Source organism: Drosophila sulfurigaster, chromosome 2R, assembly GCF_023558435.1.
Source record: "Drosophila sulfurigaster albostrigata strain 15112-1811.04 chromosome 2R, ASM2355843v2, whole genome shotgun sequence".
NCBI classification, from domain to species: Eukaryota; Metazoa; Arthropoda; class Insecta; order Diptera; family Drosophilidae; genus Drosophila; species Drosophila sulfurigaster.
In genome coordinates, this window is record NC_084882.1 from 28,512,315 (window position 1) to 28,532,849 (window position 20,535).

Consider the following 20,535-nt stretch of genomic DNA (forward strand, 5'->3'; position numbering starts at 1 on the left):
AACAATAACACACAAAAGTTGGCATTGAATGACTGCAAAAATATATGGTTCCAAAGACAATCAAATTATTGTTAAATAAGTCTAGAAGCTGTTGCTTTAGCTTGAAATTGCATTCATTGCAAATCACAAAAACTCAAGTTTATTTCGCTTAATTTTATCAGCTGCATTTGAGATACAAGTTGAGCACCTTTAACCTACGGACAAGCAACCTTTCAGTTAGCATTCTTAATTGGTTAAGCTTACAAGCTATTTAATTCTATTAAATGATTATAAAAGATTGTTAAAATGGAGCAAGTGTAAAGGCAAAAATCTAATTTATTTATCACAACAAATCTAGTAAAATTGTCATAAATCAATTCATCAAATCTAGCATCTAAAACTATAAAGAACTGTAACAACTAAAGATTAAAATGAATGTTTATTTAAGATTGATAATTGAAAGTAAAATTAAAGGCAAGAAATCTAGTTTAGTTCTCACAAAAGTAAAACATCAAAATATATCACAAAAAATCTCACAATAAATCTAGTTCAAATCTTACAAATCAATTTAACTTATCAAGTACCAAAAGAACTCTAAAATCGTAACAAATAAAAATGAATGATTATAAAAGACAAAAATCCAGATCAAATCTCACATATCAATTCAACTAATTCAGCACAAAAAGAACTCAATTTAAACTGTAAAATCCAAATGCAAATGCCTCTGAAATGTTGATAATAATTAGTAAAAGTAAAGGCAAAATATCTAGTTCAAATCCCACAAATCAATTCAACTAATCTAGCCCCCAAAAGAACTAAATTCAGACCGAAAAAAAAGCTAAAATTGAATGCCATAATCACTGTCTAACTGGCAGCGTGTGTGTGATTTTCATTGGATCAAATGCAGCAAAACATTTGACAGTTGATGCTGGCAATTCTCGCACTTTTTTCGCTGGGTATCGCGTTTGCATTCACAAATCACAGACAATCAGAGTTGCTGCCAGTTGAGGAGAGAAACAAAGCGATGAGAAGAGGCGCGTAAAAAAAGAATCTTCAACACGCAACAGACACAAAAAACGCGACTCTGATGTGCCAGTTGCCTGCCGCGTCAGGATAACACACACACATACTCACTTACACACACACAACGCACACACTCGAAAGTGTCGAGGTGTTGCTGTGTATTGTGGCTGTTGTATGCAAACAGCAACAGCAGCGCGAAAAAAAAGATTGACTGTTGGCCATGCCGCGTTGTGTTGTACATTTTTCTCGCTTCGTTCCTTCTTTTTTTTTTCGTTAGTCTCTTCTCAGCGGCTGCAATGCAATCAAGTGGACGATGCATTAAACGCGCGGGCGCCAAAAAGGAAAAAAAACGCACAACTGCAGCGTGGTCCATGACGAGGCTGGCCTAAAAGGATTAAGGCGATCTGTGCGCAATCCGCGCAATTATCCTTTCATTGGATTGAGGGCTGCTCCTGTTGCCGCCCAGAGAAAGAGACACACACACACATAAAGAGAGAGGGAGAGGGAGATGGAGTGAACCGAGTCGTGGGCATTTGCCTGAAGCAATTAGTTGCATCACTCAACACTCGTTGGTTGGTTTTTTTTTCGTGTTGCCTGCTTTTTGGCCAGTTGACTTTTGGTTTTCCTGCTGCTCCCCTTGCCACATTGTCTGGCGAAGCACTTGGCTTTTGTTGTGCGCTTTGTTTCACGCTGCGTATACGTAACGTACTTAGTACTCATATGGCAATCATTTTGATGAAGTTTTCGTCTCGTTTTTGTGTGTTGCAACTTGTTTTTAGATGAATTGTTGACGGTGGAAAAGGGGAGTTGGTGTGTGTGTGTGTGTGTGTGCCTCTACGACGTGTCCATTTGAAGTGCACACTTAAGTGGCCCTAATTGGTTTCACACTTGCCCATCATCAAGTGGGTGCAGCCTCCTGTTCGCTTTTCGGTTTTGGGTAACTCTGTTTAGGTTGCTGTCAAAAACAAGACTCCTGTTAAATGCCAGTCAACTAACCAAACTGCCGTCCGTCCGTCCGTCCTTCTGTCTGTATGTGTGTCGTGTTGCGAGTCGAGTTGAGTTGAGTTGCGTTGAGTCGTGTCTGTCTGTCTTTTTGTGGCTGCTGCAGCTTCATTCATTCACTCACTGACGACGGCCCCATTTATGTCCGTGTCGAGTGTGCCAGACGAGCAGCCAGCAGCCAACAGCCAGCAACTACAGCAGCAACTCCTGGGCAGCAGCCACATTGCGGCAGGCGAAGGGTGCGGCAAAATTTAAATGTGCTCTCATGAAAAATAGTTTACTGCCACTTGTTGGAGTTTAAATTAAAATACCAGCTGGCTGTGTTGTTGTAGATATGTCATCATTTGCTCGTTTTTCGTACCATTTGCCGTTTAGTGGCATCGCTGTCTGGCTGCCCCATTTGCTGCCTGCCTGCCTGCCCCCATCTAAGCCAAAAACCCATTCATTGTAAATTCAACTAAATCCATGAATAAAATTTTGATGCCGTCTCTCCTTCTGTCTGTCTGTCTGGCTGGCTGGCAGCTCATCTGTTGTTGCCACGCTTCGTTTTATTGCGCATCGTTATTGCAGTTAACAATCGTCAACTTCTCTCTCACTCTTACTCTCTCTCTCTCTCTCGCTCTATTTCGCCTGTTGCCGACTAAATTGAATTTGCGAATTCAATGAATGAATGAGCGCATGAATTGGTTTAGCTTTTGTTTAGTTATTTAGTCCTTGTTGTTTTTGTTTGTTTTCGGTGTTGCCTACTTTCGGGCCGCCTGTTGCATGCAGCTTCACTTTTTTACGACCTCACACACACACATGCAACCGCCTGTTGCAGCTGCTCCTGCTGCGTTTCTATCTTTTATTTTTTTCAGTTGTTGTTGACTTTTGCTCTTTGGCAATTGTCTAGTTTTTCCCTGCTGCTCCTGTTTTATTTTCTGTTGTTCTTGTTGTCAGTTGCATTCATTTTATTGCCACCGTGCAGTTTGGTGCTTTTCCACGGAAATTGCATTTCTCTGCATTTTACATTTCAATAAATTGTGCAAGCTGCTGCTGCTGCTGTCTCTGCCTGCTTTTATTATGCTGCCAATTTTACCCGACTTTATTTATATGTATATTAAAAACTAGTTTTTATAGTCACCATTTTTTTTCGCGCATCGAGTCTATGCAAAATATATTTGGTTGACTTTTTTATAGAGCCGTTAAATTGGGTGGCAAAGAATGGGGAAATGGGAATGGGGAAATGGGAAATGCAATGATGATATTTAGATACGCTTGACTGTAAAGAAATATTACACAGCTGAGGTGTAAATAAATAAAATATCCGGCGACAAATTTTTCAGTTCAATCAACTGCATACAGAGAGAGTGAGACTGAGTGAAAATGTGAAATAAAAGATTTTATTTAATTCTGATTATTCATTTTATATTTTTATTATATATTTAGAAAAATAACTATAGTGTTTGCAGATTCATAATTTAATTCTGATTTACATTTTACGTGATTCATTTTCCCTTGAAAATTGTGGCATTTGTTTTTTGTAAGTCATGATTTAATTTTAATTTCATAATTCGATTAATTTTAGATGACACATTTTTCTATTGAGAAATTCAAGTAAAAATTTGAGCTTGTACAGAGTCATGATTTAATTTGATTTTAATTATTCAAACAGTTACACAATGCTGATGATGAAACTCGTGGGGTTTTAGCATTATACAATTTTATAGTTATTTAATGCAACGACTATCAATTGACAAATCAGATTAGATCAGATATATTTTCAATCGTTTTTTAAGAGAATTTTACTCCTACAGTTTGACAGCTTTTAAATGATTACCAAGAAATAACCAGTTAGTTATAATAATAGAGTGAAAAATTATATATTATAAAAAAAAACCTGTTAAACAAATATATGTATTATTATTAGGTATATTACAAATTCATTTTTGTGTTGCCAAACTTTTAGGCGCATTTATAATTTCGTGAATTTTAGACAGCTTTTTAAACACATATCTATATCAAGCGATTACCAAGAAATAACCAGATATATATTAAAAAATATACATATATGTTAGGAAACCTTTTAAAAATATATTGGATACATTTTGACTATTAAGAATTTCATATATTCTTTGATCATAGAACTTTTTAGCACTTTTTCTACATTTATAATTTAGTAAATTCTTTTTAAACAGTTTACTACCATTCACCCTTTGACAATGTCCAGTTAGTCAGCATTCTAAGCACATATCTATCTCAAGCGATTACTAAGAAATAACCAGCTATATGCATACAAAATAATAATAGAGTGCAAAACTATAAGCAAGTCAAGTAGATTCCAATTTATCGTGCAATATGCCACTAACTATGACATTTTGATGGGATAACTGCTACTGCAGCGCGACGCTGAAGTATGTAGAACTTTTTGTTGTTGCTCTATTGGGGTAATTACCCATCAATCAGCAATCTCACACTTGTAATTAGTGCGAATAGTAGCGAATAGCGCAAAGTCCCTTTTTAGTCTCTAACGAGTTGGAATTAGTTAGAGCGAACATCAATTACTTGCTTGAGGGCAATTTCGGGCAATTTCCTTTATGTTTTTTTTGTATTTCGTATTTTGTGTTTTGTTACTTCTCTCTAAACGAGTCGTGAAACCCACCAATTGCAGCACAGATACTTCAAGTGCTGAGCAAACATGCAATCAAATGCAATCGAACAACAACAACAGCAGCAGCAACAACAACAACAACAGTGAGTGCTGTTCAAATATTTTTGGCCGAAAAACTCGGCTGGCCAACCAATCAAATTGCAAGCAGGCCCAAAAGTGCATGGCAAAGCGCATTAGAGCGAGACAACAAGACGACAGCTCTCGCACCCGAAACATACACATTTCGACAAAAACCGAGAGGGACTCCCACACCAACCAAAACACACACACACACAAACAACAACAACAACAGCAAGAGCGACTGCAACAACAACAACAACTACGTGAGTTGAGCCGATGCAAGACGAGTCGAAACGAGACGAAGCGAAGCGAAATGAAACGAAAAAGCGCCGAGCAAGGCAATCGAATTTATTTGCTGCTTCTAATTTTCCATATGCCTTTTGCCCCCTCCCTTCACTTCGCCACGTCTCGTCTCGCCTCGCGTCAAGCGATGACGACGACAATTTCTATGCCAAAGTGACACACAAAAACTGTTCTAAGCACACACACACACAACTGCAACTAAGTATGTGAGTGTGTGTATTGATGTTGTCAGTATGTAAATTGCCAGGTTTTGCTTCTTTTTTTTTGCTTTTTTTGGGGTAGGTTGCGTTTTAGTTTTGCAAAAAAAGGGTTGCTTATGAGCGCAGGATCGAGCAGAGGGGGAAGGGCAAGAAGGTGACAAGCAGAGGCCCATTTAGTGACAGCATTGGATGCATCCCAGTGTGTGTGTGTGTGAGTGTGAGTGTGAGTGCTGCGTATGTCCTTGCATTTTGTGCAATTCATTTACATTTCAACACTGCCACCGCCTTGCAATGCATTGCATTGCAATGCAAGTGGTGGACAATTTGGCCGAAAGCGTTTCACTAACTCCACACACAAACACACACACAGAGAGTCGAGCACATTGACAGCGAGTTGCCCCCAAACGACGGCAGCCAGTCGCATGTCCTTTTCATTGCACACACAACATTTAACAAGCCCCTTAAAAAAAACGAGCGAAAGAAGAGAAGCGAAACGCACAGGCGACTAGCAAGTTGCAAACTTGCAACGCGCGTTCACAGTTCACAGTTCACAGTTTAGAGTTTTCACTTGCCCGTTTTCATTGCATTCTGTTCGCTCTTTCAACCACTGCTTACTTTTTTTTAGTGAAACTCATTTCTTTTGCTTCACTTTTGGCTTTTGAAACTTGGCTTTTCCTTTTGGCTTTTCTCGTTTTTGGCTTGCCGTTTTTTTTGCTCGCTAACCGATTTGCCAGGATATGTGACGCCAACTGCAACAACAGTAAACAGCGAACAACAAGGACTAAAAAGCAACAAAGTTGTCCTTTAACTAACTAACTACCGCCTGCGTTTTGCCACCGCCTTCATCTCTGGCTCTGCTTCGGCCTCTGCATTGCAATCCACCCGCTCAGGCACGTTGCAAGTACGTTGACATTCGACATAACTCAAAATGCTATGCAAAATGCAATGGCGTGTGTTGGCCTAACAACAACAACAACAACGACAACAATAACGAGAGAAACGACAACGACAACAGCAACCACAAAACATTTTTAGCAGCGCACTTTTCGTTTATCTTTAGCTTAATTTTTTGGGGGCTGCTCCAGTTAACTAATATAGCACAGTGTTTGTATAGCTACCTTCAAAGCAAAAGCTTAGGAATTTGCATGAGAGAGCTAAAGCATTCTAGAGATGTGGAACTTGATTTATAATGCGTGACTAGCTTAGATTCTAAATTCAAACTTGGGCTTCTTGTAGCTAGCAAAAATGAATTTGTACATACCACAAGAAACAGAAGCTTTACTGAATTAAGGTTTTTATTTTGTATGTTAAACTTTGTAGTCAAGCAAAAAGCGAAACGAATTTGTTATCATATGTACAATATTATATTCTTATATTCAACTCTTCTTATTTAGTGTCTTTCATTCATGTTAATCATGATTTCATTTAATTTCAAGTTAATAATGAGAAACAAGTAGTTCAATTCAGACATCTACAATGATTTCTCGACTCTAAATGAATTTTAATTTGAATATATTTTCAAATGAATTATTCAACATTTAATTTAAGCATACAAATAAGCAATATATTTATTTGAATATCGTTCAATTTAGTGACTTCTGTTGGAAGTTATAATAATGAAACATTAGTCATTAAAGTCACCTTGCTAGAATGATTTCTTGTTCTCTGCATAATTTATATATACAATGCCATTGTATTTCAACTCATAATTAATCTATATTGCAGAACTACAAATACTGGTCAAATTAATCTTTTCCTTACTACTCATCTATTACGTTGAGCATTATAAAGAATTAAAAAAACTGTTGCATACTTTGAGGCTCAATGAATTTCATAGAGAAGAACAGAATTTCAGCATTAAGTAATGTTTGATATTAATCTAAAAATGTAGATCACACCTATACTCGACAATTCTCTAAAGACATTCGCACGTGGCATTCCACAAAACCCACAAAAATGTGCATACATAGATATTAGTATAATAATAATATTACTCATACGTTTTGAGTCGCATTCGCAGTCACCTTTTGACATTTGATTAAGGCACGCACTCTACATGCTACGCCATATGTGTGTATGTGTGTTGGCAAACCGAAAAGCAAAACTAACAAACTGGCACAAAAATAATGTGAAGAATGAAAAGGAAATCAACGAAAAGCCAAAACCGAAAGCAAAACAACACAACGTAGTAGGTAGAACGTAGAACGTTAAAGGCCGTAAAAAATGTCAAGTTGTCGTTGTCGACATGTCAGCGTGGCTAAAAAGTTGACGTCGTTCCCCCCTCCAGACCACTCGAAATTGTGGGAGAAGGGAAAGGGCAGGGGAACGGTTGCACGTTGGCACGTTGCATGCCGCAAGAAGAATAATGCAAATGGCAGCAACAAGAGCCATTTTGTATCGATGGCAATACATAATGTATATCATTACTGAAATTTGCTTATGTAACGCGCGTAAATGACACGAGTGCCCCCTTCTCCCAGTACACCCCCCCCCTGCTGTCCCACCCCCTTATGCATGCACGGCACCTCCTACGAAATTAAAGGATGAGCATTAAAATTGCAACAAAAAAAATCGAAAAAAAAACAGAGAGAGAAAAATAAACGAAAAAAAAGGAAATAAAACCAAAAAATTGTCTGTGTATGACTTTTATATATACACGCAAAGGTAGCGCCTACATACATACATATGTCTCTATATATACACATTTAAATTACCTATACATAAGGGATTATCTGGCAAAGATACACACACGCACACACCTATGAGTATGGGCCATATATATATATATATGTATATATACTCGGTAATGTGTACATTAATCGATAATTGCATTTTTTTTTTCGTGCATTTCTTTTGCCACTTTTCATGGGTTGGTTCAGGTTGTCTCTCATGGCACATGGCACATGGCATTTCCATGTGCGTGTGTCTCTCAACATGTGTATGTGTGTGTTGTTGTTGCTCTGCTTTTTTCCTTCTTTTTTTGTTGTTGTTTTTTTAAATGAGTTTGCGTGTTTAATTGGTTTTTTTTTTTCTTCTTTTTTGATTCGTGTTGGGTTTCATCCCTCGCAGCTTAACCAAAACTTCATATTAATCATACGGCAGCGATTTAAAGCAACGAAGCCATTTAATATGCACATCTAACACTTTGATTAAACGCACTTTCATTTTTGCTTTGATTCGCTGTTAGTTTTAGGGCGGCCACAAAAGCCACACACATAGCAAGCCACCAACAAACAAACACAGCGGACAGACCGACAGACAGAGTGAAAGACCGAGAAGCAGGAGCAGACAACTAGACTGACACACGACACACTAGAAGGGGCAGAAACCCAGCTGACATGTCGCCTTGAATGCATGCAAAGACTGTGTGTGTGTGTGTGTGTGTGTGCTCTCCTCTATCTGTCTATCTGTCTGTGTCTTGATGGTGTGTGCATATTCATATGCATAGCTGTACGTAGACCTCTATCGACAGCAAGCAAGCGCCAAGAATGAGAATGCGAATGAGGAAGAAGAATGAGGGAAAAAAAAACACGAAGTGAAAATTCTATTTAGCATACATTCAGGCGTTCGCTTGGCATAATGTAAACGCTACTCTGCAGAGCTCTGGCAAGCTGGCTGGCGACGCATTGAAATCCCACCTTGCGGCCGTCGTCATCATACGCAATGTGTGTCGCTTAACCACACACACACACACACACACACTAACACACACCTCCGGCAGACATTTTGTGCGTGCGTTGCGTTGCGTACGCCGCATTGTATGCAACCGCTGCTGGCAGCACCGAGCAACAACCCTCGGAATTTCGTGCTTGTATGCGTAACTTGCTTTTTTTTTTTTCTCTACTTTTCGCAGCCCAAATGCAGGTGTGCAACGCCTGTGTGTGTGTGTTGGTGTGTTGGCTGCACTTTAAAGTTTGAGTTTCGTAAGTCCCGCGCGTGCATTCACCTCTTCTGTGTGTGTGTGTTGGTTTTTTTTCGCCTTTTTTGGTGCGTGCGACGTCAACGGTAACTGCAACAGCAACTGCAACAGCAGCAACCCCTGCAGCAATAGCAACAACGACAACAACGATGACGACCCTGTTTATTTGAGCGCCTCAAAAAACGCAATGGGCAAACGCAAGGCAAAACCGACAGCGACTGAAGTTGCAATGCAATTTTAACGCTAAATAAAAAGTTTGAACATGCCGCTCTACTTATGCGCCGGAATGAGCAGCAGTTGCTGTAGCTGTTGTTGTTGTTGTTGCTGTGGCGCCTTTTGCCCCACTTGAGGTTGCCAAGCCCAGCTTAGCTTCGCTTGGCCAAGGCACACGCACTGCACGCACTTTTGCGTAATCAGGACGCCAACTTGCTTGGGGGCTTCGGTGCTTGGAGGGGGGGGGAGCGAAAAGAAATATCAAAAAACAAAATTTTTAGCACAACTTCCGGTTCAACTAAAAACAACAGCAGCAAGTTGCGCTGCAAAACAAAATTACATATTTTGTAAATTGAAATGCGTACAAAATGCTACAAAATGTGCGGCCGAAATTGCAGTGCAGCTCCTCTCACTCTTTTCGTCCATTCTCCCTCTCCCTCCTCCTTTCTCTGTTATGCACTCCTTCTCTTAAACTTGCAGCACCAATATTTAATTCGCATTTCGTGTGAGTTGACGCGTAACCTTTTACCGTATACTCGGTAAGCACAAAAGTTTTCGCTTTTAAGGCACGCATGCCCGACAACTGGAGTGGCCTTCTCCACCACGTGTGTGTGTGTGGCAGGGCCTATGCATTTTGCATTAAATTGCATAACTTTTGTGGCAATTAGACGACGGTGCAAGGATATGTGTGTGTGTGTAAGGAAATGCAGTTGCAGTTGCAGTTGCAGTTCTCTCTCCTATGCAAACAACGCAAATGCAAATCTATCAATTTGAAAAAGCAAAAGAAAAAAAAAGAACGCCCGCTGCTCGACTACGTATACGTAATAATACGCATACGCAGACGCGCCAGACTGTAATTTCAGATATTATATGTACGAGTATGGCCTGTATTTCTTTTGAGACATTTCACATTCTGTTCTTCACATTTCAATTAAGTAATTTAAGTCTGTAGAAATTCCCAAGCTTATACCAAATTAAAATAGCAAAAAAGGTGGCAACAAAAAAAAAAACATAGAAAAAATGAAATCAAATGGAAATCATTTAAATGCTACCAACGAACGGCGAAAAATTATACGTCCATTAGTCCAAAGCTAATAGTCGATTCGAGTGTACGACTTATGCATATTTCATGGCTCAAGTGCTGCCTTGTGCCCTCCCATCATGTACAAGTATTTTCCATATTCAACTGCAATGCAATTTTCTAAACTTTTGCATTTCGTTTTGTTTGTTTGTTTGTTATAGGCTTAGAACGTGTCGCTGAGGAATTCATGGGTCACAGGAAATGGAAACATTATCAAGATCAACTGACGCGCAACCAATTGAATATTGCAGAGCAACAGCCCATATCAATAATAGAAGCAGAAGCAGAAGCAGAAGCCGACGAGAGCAACAACTGCAAACCACTGAACCACCGTTTCGAGCAGCCCAACGGCCAACATTTCCACAACAACGGCGCACTGCAATTTGAAAGAGATTTTGGTAAGTAAACGAGGCTAAATTGTCATTCAATCAAGTCAAGAAAAGAACAAACTAATTGCAAAATTAGCCGAGACAAGAAACAGCTAATCGAAGTATCTTTATCTTTGATATACACAAATAATGATATTTGATTTATATTTTATATTTAGTAGCTGGTAATAAACTTTCTAATGGCTCTTTTATTTTAAGAAAATTGTCACCTAATTAAGTCAAGAAAAGTACTAATTGATCACAAAATGAGTCAAGAAAAGAACCAGATAATCGAAGTATATTCATCTGTAATGTATATTAAATATACAATGATAAATACATATTTAATCTTTACTAGCTCCTGATAAGCTTTCTAATTGCTGTGATGCAACTTATAAATTTTTAGAAAATGATCAATAAATTATATCAAGAAAAGAGCAAACTAAAAATAGACTTAGTCAAGACAAGAGCCAGATAATCGCAGTATATTTGTCCGTTAAAATATATAAATCGTAAATATATCTTTGATATTTACTAGCTGGTGATGAGCTTTCTATTTGCACTTAAGCAACACTTAAATTTTGATCAATATTGTTTTTAAATTAAGTCAAGAAAAGAACAAACTAATCACGAAATTAGCCAAGACAAGAAAAAGTTAATCGAAGTGTATTTATCAATTTATATACATATATATTTTTGTATATAAATGATGATCAATTTGTTTTTGATATTGTATAGCTGCTGATGAGCTTTCTAAGTGCACTTAAGCAACTCTTCAATTTTGAGAAAATTATCATTTAATTATGTCAAGAAAGGAATAAATTTTTCACACACTTAGCCAACACTAAAACCAGATAATCAATGTATCTTGTATATATGATAAATACATAAAAATTTGACATTTACTCATGATGAGCTTTCTAACAGTGAAGCAAATTTTTAAATTTTGATCAAATTATCAACAAATTAAGACAAGAAAAGAACAAACTAATGACAGACTTATCCAAAACAAGAACCAGATAATCGAAGTACATTTATCATTTTATAGACATATGTATATAAATATTCTTATAATGAATGATGATAAAAATATCTTTGATGTTTATTAGCTGATGATTGACTTTCTATTTGCACTTAAGCAACACTTAAATTATGATCAATATTGTTTTTAAACTAAGTCAAGAAAATAGCAAATTAATAACTAAATTAGCCAAGTCAAGAACCATCGAATCGATATATATATCATTATATATGTTATAATATGATGATAATATATATCCTTGATATTTATCAACTGATAATTAGATTGCGAAGTGCCCGTAATCAACTCTTTGAAATTATAAGAAATTAACAATAAATGAAGGCAAACTAATCACCAACCAGACAAGAACCAACTAATCGAAGCATATTTCTGTTCTATAGACAACAACCATACATCACAAGATAACGACTCAAGTGCAACATCACGTAGCTCAGGCTCACCATCACCACCGCCAGAAGAACCCAACGATTGGACACCGTCTGATAAGTGCAATTTCTGTGTTAACGGTCGCTTGCTAACGGTGAACACCAAAGGCGAATTGGTGGCCGAAACAACGGCAAACAACGTGTCCACCGCCATCAGCAGCAACAACAACAACATCTACAACAACGGCACAGCTGCAGTGCAGCAGGTAAGCTAAAAAGCGAAATATGATATTAATATATAAAAACGTATACTTAATGCATGTTTTCCCTTTTTTTTCGTTGTACTTTAGCAGCACGACAGCGACAGCAATTCGAGCGCATCGCTGCACAACAACAATAAGAACACTATTAAACATAGAGTAAACAATAACAACAACAACAACTACAACAGCGCCACAACAACAGCAATTGGAACAGCGCCAGCTTCGAAAGAACTTTACAAGCTGCTGAGCCAGAATTTAGCCAAAATGACATCGATGGAATCAATGGCCGCCAAACTGGCACAATTCACCGTTCAGTTTGCCGACTTTAATTTGATCAGCACACTGGCCAATCAACAGCAACAGCAACAACAACAACAACAGCAGCAACAGCAACAGCTTGCTAATTTGGTAACACCAACTACCTCAGATGCATCGGCAGCGGCCGCAAGTCCCACACTCAAAGATACACCGAGTCCCAGTGCAGATGCCCCATTGGATCTAAGCAGCAAACCATCGCCAAATTCATCCATTAGTGGCGACATAAAGCCAGTCAGGTGAGTCGTTGTTGCACCCTCTCAAGTATATACACTATAATTAATCATATATATACATACATATACATACAATAAATATATTGCATGTGTATATCAACTGCATGTGCCATAAATGCAACCACAAAAAAATGAAAGAATGAAAGAGAGAGCTGCATACCAATGCAATACATAAAAATATACAACAACAAAAAAAAATACATAACACAAAGTGTGTTAATTGCTGTTGCTGCACTTTGAATGCTCTACACACAATAGTGTTTAACCACATCAAATTGGGTGGAATTAATTTTAACAGATTTAATAGTGATTAATGTGGAAAATATATCTTTGATATTTGCAAGAGGCTGTTTAGTTTTCTAATGAAACTTAAACAAGTCTTACTAACTTGCTAAATAATAATAGTTTAGTTTAAGAATTTCTTAGTTTATATAAAAATATTTGACATTTCATCATGAGAATATTTTGTTAGATTGTAAATTATAGAAAAATTAAATTACGAGGGTAAAGAAATTATTAAGGACAATTGAATTTCTTATTTTATAAAACACAATATTTGACAGCTTAGTTAGAAAACTTCTTGTTTTATAAGACACAATATTTGACAGTTTTTTTTGAGAATTCCTTGCTTTATTATTAATCGAAGAACAATTAAATTAAAAGGATAAAGAAATTGCTATTGACAGTTCTACATAGGAACCTCTTCTTTGATGGGATACAATATTTGACAGTTCAGTTTCAGAATTTGTTGTCTAATAAGATCAATATTTCTGATGAAGTCTTATATGAAGAAACTTTCCTTGCACTTATACAAATTTCTCTAAATTAAAAATTTTATTAAGACTTTTTTTTCCTATTGCTAAACTGATCTATGTAGGGAAATACATACTTCAGTTTTATTTAAAAAATATATCAGATTATTAAATTAAATATCTTCTAAATACTTAATTTTTCTTTCAATAGAATGTCTTATGACAATAATAATAAAATAAACATCCGCTTAAGCCAGTTAGAGAATTCAAACTCAAACTTATCAAAGCTAAAATGAAATATTCATGAAACTTAGACCAACTTTTGAGTGCACTTGCACCTAGCTAGCCAAAGTGCATTATCTATTTGCTATGCCCGAAAATGTAACTACAAAAAAATACAAAAAAAAAAGTACGAAATACGTTAAAAAAAAGGAAAGAAACGAAAAAATGATGTTGTGTGAGCAGACAATACATGAGATAATTGCACTTTGGGCAGTGGCCCGCCTCTGACACTGCATTTATTGTAGCATACTTAACAGGGCCATGAGAGGGAAGCATAGAAGAGAAAGAAGAGGAGGAGGGAAGGAGGAGCAGGGACATAGACTGGCACTGAGACTGAGACTGGGTTGGCACTCGGGAAGCTTTATTGTTGTGAGCCTATGTAAAAATCGTGCAATTACACATACTATAAGCATGTGTGAGTATTTGACTGTATGTGTGTGTATGTGTGTGTACATACGTATGTGTGTGTAAGTATGTGTGAAGCGCCTGCTCAGCGCAAGTGCCTTTGTGTCTCGCTCGACGTGAGTGTGTGTGTGTGTGAGTGTGTGTGGTTTGAGTGCGGTTTATGAAACGATGCCGAAAATTACACATACGCCCCATAGCACGCAGCCAGCGTGCGCTGCGTTGGCCACGCTTAATTACTGCCAAAAAGGTGGAGTAGCGGGCGGCATTGCAACAACTGCATAAATTTGCATCAAATTTGAGCAGCCAAAAAAAGAAAAAAAAGAAAACGAGAGAGAAAGGAATACACAATTTATGTATTTCATGTGCTGTGTACTGCTGCTGCTGCGGCTGCATCTTAACTCCCTCGGTTTTTTTTGTTGCCAGCTATTTTTTTAATTACTCTAAAATGTTCAGCCGCACCTAGCCTATTATTTATGTTATTTTCCTTCTTTTTTATGCCATATATGTGTGTGCGCACTTCAGACGAGAGACAAGCGTCGACAACGTGTGCATAATTTTCCAGCACTTCCACAATTTTCGTCATTACTTTTTTCGGTTGTATTTTACGGTTTTTTTTGTGGCTGCGGCTGCGGCTGCCACTTGAGCCGCAAACACAAGTCCTTGTCTATTGTCTAAAGCACGACCAAGTGTTTGTTAGCAGCCCAGGGGATGCCACAACGCCGTCAACGTGCACCTATTTTAATTGTTCTTCAGCCAACAGCCAACAAAAAAAAAAGTAGAAACGAAACGAAATGAAACGACACGAAAAATGGTGACAGGATGGCACAGGATGCGGTGTTGGTGTAGGTGTGGGTGTGTGGGTAGGTGACAGGATACAGGTTACAGGAACTGCAGCAAAGTTAACAGATCGACAAGTGTTCAATGTCCAGTCACAAAACACACACACACAATACGTATACGCCACGTAGTGCGGCATAGAATGAAGCTATATAAAACGCTTGCGTCCCTAGTCCCTATATCTCTTGCTCCCCTTTCTCTCCCTCTCTCTTTCTATCACTCTATCTCTCTCTATCTCTCGCTGCGTCTCTTTTGCTTCCCCCTCAGACTTCAGCCAAACACTTGAAATACAAAAGCTACTGACGCTGCAATTTTTGGCTTTTTTCGAGCGTTTATTATTACGGATTTTTTTTATACACTTTTTGCTGCTGTCCGCCGCCCCCCCTTTGCTGCCCCGCTACAGCTGCTGCTGCTGCTGTTGATGATGAGGCGGCGACGTTGCCACTCCAAGTCAAGCGTCGAGATGTCGTCGCTGAGCTTCTGCTGCTGCTGCTGCTGCAACGCTGCTGTCGACGTTGTCGTCGGCGCAGCAGACAGAAAATGAGTGCATCATATCGATCGCTTTTTTTTCCCCGTTGCGTTTTACATTTTTACTTTGTTTTTTTTTTTTTTGGTCTTTCTTCTTGCTACTTTTTCTATGCAATGCGCCGAAAGGGCTGAGAGACGGGTGTTTGTCGCTCTGTGTGTATATATGTATTCATTATTTTTCGTTTACGAAAAATTCTCTGCACACACACACACACACACACAACGACACACCGAAAAAAAAGATTGTGAACGTAATAACTGGCATAGACTGATGGCGTTGGCGTCGACTGCGACTGCGACGTCGGCAGCAGCGTCGCTTTCCCCCATTTGGCCCCAAAAAAAAAGTATATATAAAAAAAGAACGAAATAAAAAAAGCTTAATGCGTGCACTTGCCATTGTTATTGTTGCTGTTGTTGTTGCTGCAGGCCAGCAGCAACTTTTTAACTGTTTTTGTGTGTGTGTGTGTGTGTGTGTGTGTTTGTGTTTGTGTTGCACGCTCCGCTTATATTTTTGCCATATTTTTGTCATTTCAATGACCGTTGGGCGGCCACGTTTGGGGTCTGGCCTGGTTGCCCGCCTCCCTCCCCTTCCTCCCCTCAACGAGCAGCCTGATTGCCGTTATATGGCGTCACACACACACACACATATACACGTATATATTGTATATGCGTGCGTGAATGAAATGTCGCTTAAATGAGCGAGATAGAAAAATGAAGAAAAAAAACTCGGTGCTGCATACAAAAAAGCAACTGCAGCAGCAGCTGCAACGCTGCTGGCGGCAAGCGCTGACGTCGACTGCGACGTCGACTGCGCTGGCCGTAAAAAATGAGTGCATATCTTCCGAAAAAATGCAACTGCATATATGTAAGTGCATGTGCATGTGCGAGTGTGTGTGAGTGTGAGTGTGTGGGGGGTGGTTGTGTGTGCTGCGCACGCATCAAGTGTAGGTTTGGGAGCATGTTGCAAGCGATGGGGAGGAGTGGTTGGGGGAGGGGGCAAATGTGGCTTGAGGGCGCCTGCATTGGCAACAAAAACAAACATGCAATTGCATTCATACACAAATAAAAAACACACACACACACACTAACACACACACACAGACTTAATGCATTTTTTAACAAAATTGCATTCGACGTCGTCACAAACACACACATGCACTCACCCTGCAACGAACTGAATCTTGGAACGGGACATTGTATGCTGCTGCCACACACACACACACACACACACAGTCCTGCCACACGCCACCCAACTCTCAACTCGTCATCTGACGTTGCAGCAACTGCAGCCGCATCCCGGACAACTGACAAATTTAGCGGCCACGCTGCACGCAATTGAAAGAAAAATGCAACAGAATAGCCAAAGAATTGCATTAATTGTAAAGTAGACGATACAAACAGAGTGGAAAATAGAGGTAGCAAAAACAAAAAAGGAGATAAGAGATAGAATAATATAGAACAAGTAAGCCTGAAGTTGACTATGCTCAAGAATCAGTAAAATAATCTTCCTGCAAATAAATTTTTTGTTCATCTACTTCCTCTTTCAACAACAGTTGAGTGGAAGTAGATCAACAACAAATTCGTTTCAATGAAAATATTACTGATCTGAGTAGATACTGAGTAGATCAGTGATCTTTAAGCATAGCCATCTTAAGTCTTAACTTCAGCTGAGAGTGTTTAAAAGGTAAGAAATAATAGAAATATAAAAGTTGAAGGCAAACCAATAAGAATAGGAAAGAAGAAATAAAAGTGTATATAATTTATATAATATCAAAGTTTACATTGACATAGCTATGCCTTGCTTCTATACAACATGCCTGTTTTAATTTTTGTGATGTTTATTGGTAAAATACAAAATTTGTATACACAAATTTATGTGAAGATCGAAGTTCACAAGGACATAATTCATAGAAATGTGTAATGTTTATTTGTATTTCACAAGTTTTTAACACAGGCGCAAAATTTCCTTCAGTTGGTTGTCCGTTTATTGATTGTCAAATTCCTTATTAATAACAGCATAAGGTACTTCCCATAAATATAATGGGCAAAGGTGGATCTTCGACGGCAACACTCGAAGTAATAATGCATTACGATAGCATAAAATGTTTACTTTATCAAATAGAGAGATTATAACTAGTAATTAATTTGATGTGTATTCTATAAAGCGGTTCTGCAAATTTATCATTTCAATCAACTCCTTAAGATAGACGCTATGTAAAGTTAATTGATAATGTTATACATATTTTTATTTTATTATCCAATTTGTTTTTCAATGCGAAATCCTACTTACTTTTCGATACACTTTTGTCAATAGCTTAAATGTTACAGCATCATAAAAAAGCTAGAGAATTCTTAGAAAAAACAGGTAACATAAAGTCTTAATTGATGCTATTTGTTTAGTTTACAGTTCGTTAACAACTTTTTAACGAACAAAATTTGTATACGAACAATTCAATCGGTGGTTCTTGGAATCTTTGCTCAAAGTGTGAGAGAAAAGCACATATTCATCAATCAACAGTTATTTAAGAGCTATATTCAAAAGTGATTTAGTCCAAAATGTATAAACTAAAGAAATGTCTACTTAAATATTTAATTTATTTCATACCTTTATCACAGATACTTAAAAGTAAAACACTTTAACCCGCCTATAGAGCATCTGTGAGTGAAACAAACCTGCATCAGCCGCAGATTAAAAAAGTATTTCACTATTTGTATCGTGCATTGCAATAAGGTTGACACCCAAAATGTAATTATATGTGTGCTCAATGGCAATCCGCCTCCGCCCACGTTAAACCCCAAAAATTATTGCCGACGCATTCGGTTGCATGCCGCAATGTGTGTGGCAGGAGGTGTGTGATGTGCGATGTGCGATTGTGCGATGTGCGAATGTATGCATGTATGTGTGTGTGTGTGTGTGTTGCAGGCAAACAAAAGGTGTGGGATGAACCGACAAAAATGCGATATGCACATAAAAATGTCAGCAGCAACAGCAACAACAACAGCAACGGCAGTGAGTTGCAGCAGTTGCCGTTGCAATTGCAACAAGCGTCAAAATTACAAGAGCAGCAACAGCAACAACGAAAATGCAACACAAATAAAAAATCAACCCTTTTTTTACTGCTGTTGCTGCTGCAGTTGCCGTTGCTGCCACAAATTAAAACAAAATGTCAGAAAAACGAAAAAGGCAAAAAAAAACACACACGAGAGAACGCCATTAACAAAAAAAAAAAAAGGAATATACACAAAAAAAAGAACGAATTGCAACGCAAATGAATCCTCGGCAACATGCGTGCAACAACAAGAGCAACAACAACAAGCGAGTGCATGCTGCCGGCAGCGCTGCGCTGCGCAGTCGACGTTGGCAGCGAGTGTTGTTGCAGCCACGTCAAATTGCAATTGAAGTGCAGCCAAAAGGTAAACGACACCAACGAAAATCAAAACGACATTGAAATGACATTTTTCATTTATTTTTGTTTTTTTCCTGTGGCTGCTGTTGCCCCATCAGTAACTGTTGTTGTTGCTGCAACATGGCTCAGGTGGCGTAATTATGAGCATTTTACTTTTTTATGCAGCCCGAAAAAAACTGTCGCCGTTAATGATAGGAGCGCCGTCCAGTTTGAAGTTTCGGTCAGCAGTTTTTCGCTCGCTGCTGTTTCTGCAACCAGTCATTGCCACTTGCCACCTGCTGTTGCAGCAGCAGCAGCTTTGCTTGTTGTTGTCTGCGCAATTTTCAGACATTTTCCAGACGCGCGCGAGCCCTAAAAAATGTGAAAAAAAAACCAAAAACAAAAACAACGACAACTTTTCAGTCAACTTTTCGCTGGGCGGCTTTTGCCCCACAGCGCGAGGGCAAGAAGCTGTGCGTTTCCGTTGCCGCTGCCGTTGCTGTTGCATCCCCTTCTGCTGCTGCTGCTGTTACTGCTGTTGCTGCTGCTGCCTGGCGACAGCCAGTGCAATGTACTGCAGCTAGCTTGAGCCTGAGTGCCCACCCACTGTGTGTTGCCAAAAGGGTCTTGGTCTCAACTCGTCTCGCGTCGCGTCTCGCTTCGCGTTGCGTCGCCACTCGTCGCGTCGCGTCTCGTCTGGTGGCGTCTCCCTGCTGGCTGCGCATAAAGAAAAGAAAAATTTCGTATGGATTTCACTGATGTTGCTGCCGTCGTCGTCGCTGTTGTTGTTGTTGTTGTTTGCTTTACACAAAAGTTGCCTTTTGAAATGGGCTACCCAAAAGTGCGCTTGCCCTCCTTCCCTCCCCGCTTGCCCTCTCCTGCCTCTCCCGTTGCAATGAGCTGAGGCAAAAGCGCGCCAAGTGGTGCGGCTTGGCATTAAGTGAAAAAAAATTGTGCTCTTGCATTTTTGCATCTTTTTTTTGTTTTTTTGAAATTCGTCTAATGAACTTCAAAAACATGTTTGTCCCTGGCTCTGGCTCGAGCTCGGGCTCTCGGCAGCCAGCCTGACAGCTTCTTACCCGCCTCAGCCCCTCTCCCTCAGCGAGCTGCTACTCTGCTGTCACTCACCCCTGCTCTGCTGCATGTCATCTTTTGTCTCTGCAGCACAGCCAAAATAATACAAGAAGCAGCCAGCTTAAAAAAAAAGGCACAAATTTCTCTATGCTGCATCCTTGCCACATAGCCTTTGACAAGGACAACGTCGTCGTCGTCGTCATCCCCTCCTCTCCTTCTTCTGTTCTCTCTGACTGCCTGCTGCAGACATTT

General features: G+C 39.0%; 2 protein-coding genes across 6 annotated transcripts in view; both read left to right on the forward strand.

The window, feature by feature from the left end:
• The window catches only part of LOC133837425 (putative uncharacterized protein DDB_G0277255), a 79,908-nt gene that overhangs the window by 49,274 nt on the left and 10,099 nt on the right, over positions 1 to 20,535 (forward strand). For 4 of the 5 annotated variants that reach the window (XM_062268174.1, XM_062268178.1, XM_062268176.1 and 1 more), the window contains exons 3-5: positions 10,592 to 10,828; positions 12,221 to 12,471; positions 12,556 to 13,022. In XM_062268174.1, coding sequence (XP_062124158.1) covers positions 10,592 to 10,828; positions 12,221 to 12,471; positions 12,556 to 13,022 — 955 coding nt within the window. The remainder of the gene's footprint in view (positions 1 to 10,591; positions 10,829 to 12,220; positions 12,472 to 12,555; positions 13,023 to 20,535) is intronic. The other variant, XM_062268175.1, reaches the window with a different exon arrangement.
• The window catches only part of LOC133837428 (uncharacterized), a 103,746-nt gene continuing 87,915 nt past the window's right edge, over positions 4,705 to 20,535 (forward strand). The window contains exon 1 of the mRNA XM_062268190.1: positions 4,705 to 4,741. The gene's annotated coding sequence lies outside the window, so the exon portion shown is untranslated. The remainder of the gene's footprint in view (positions 4,742 to 20,535) is intronic.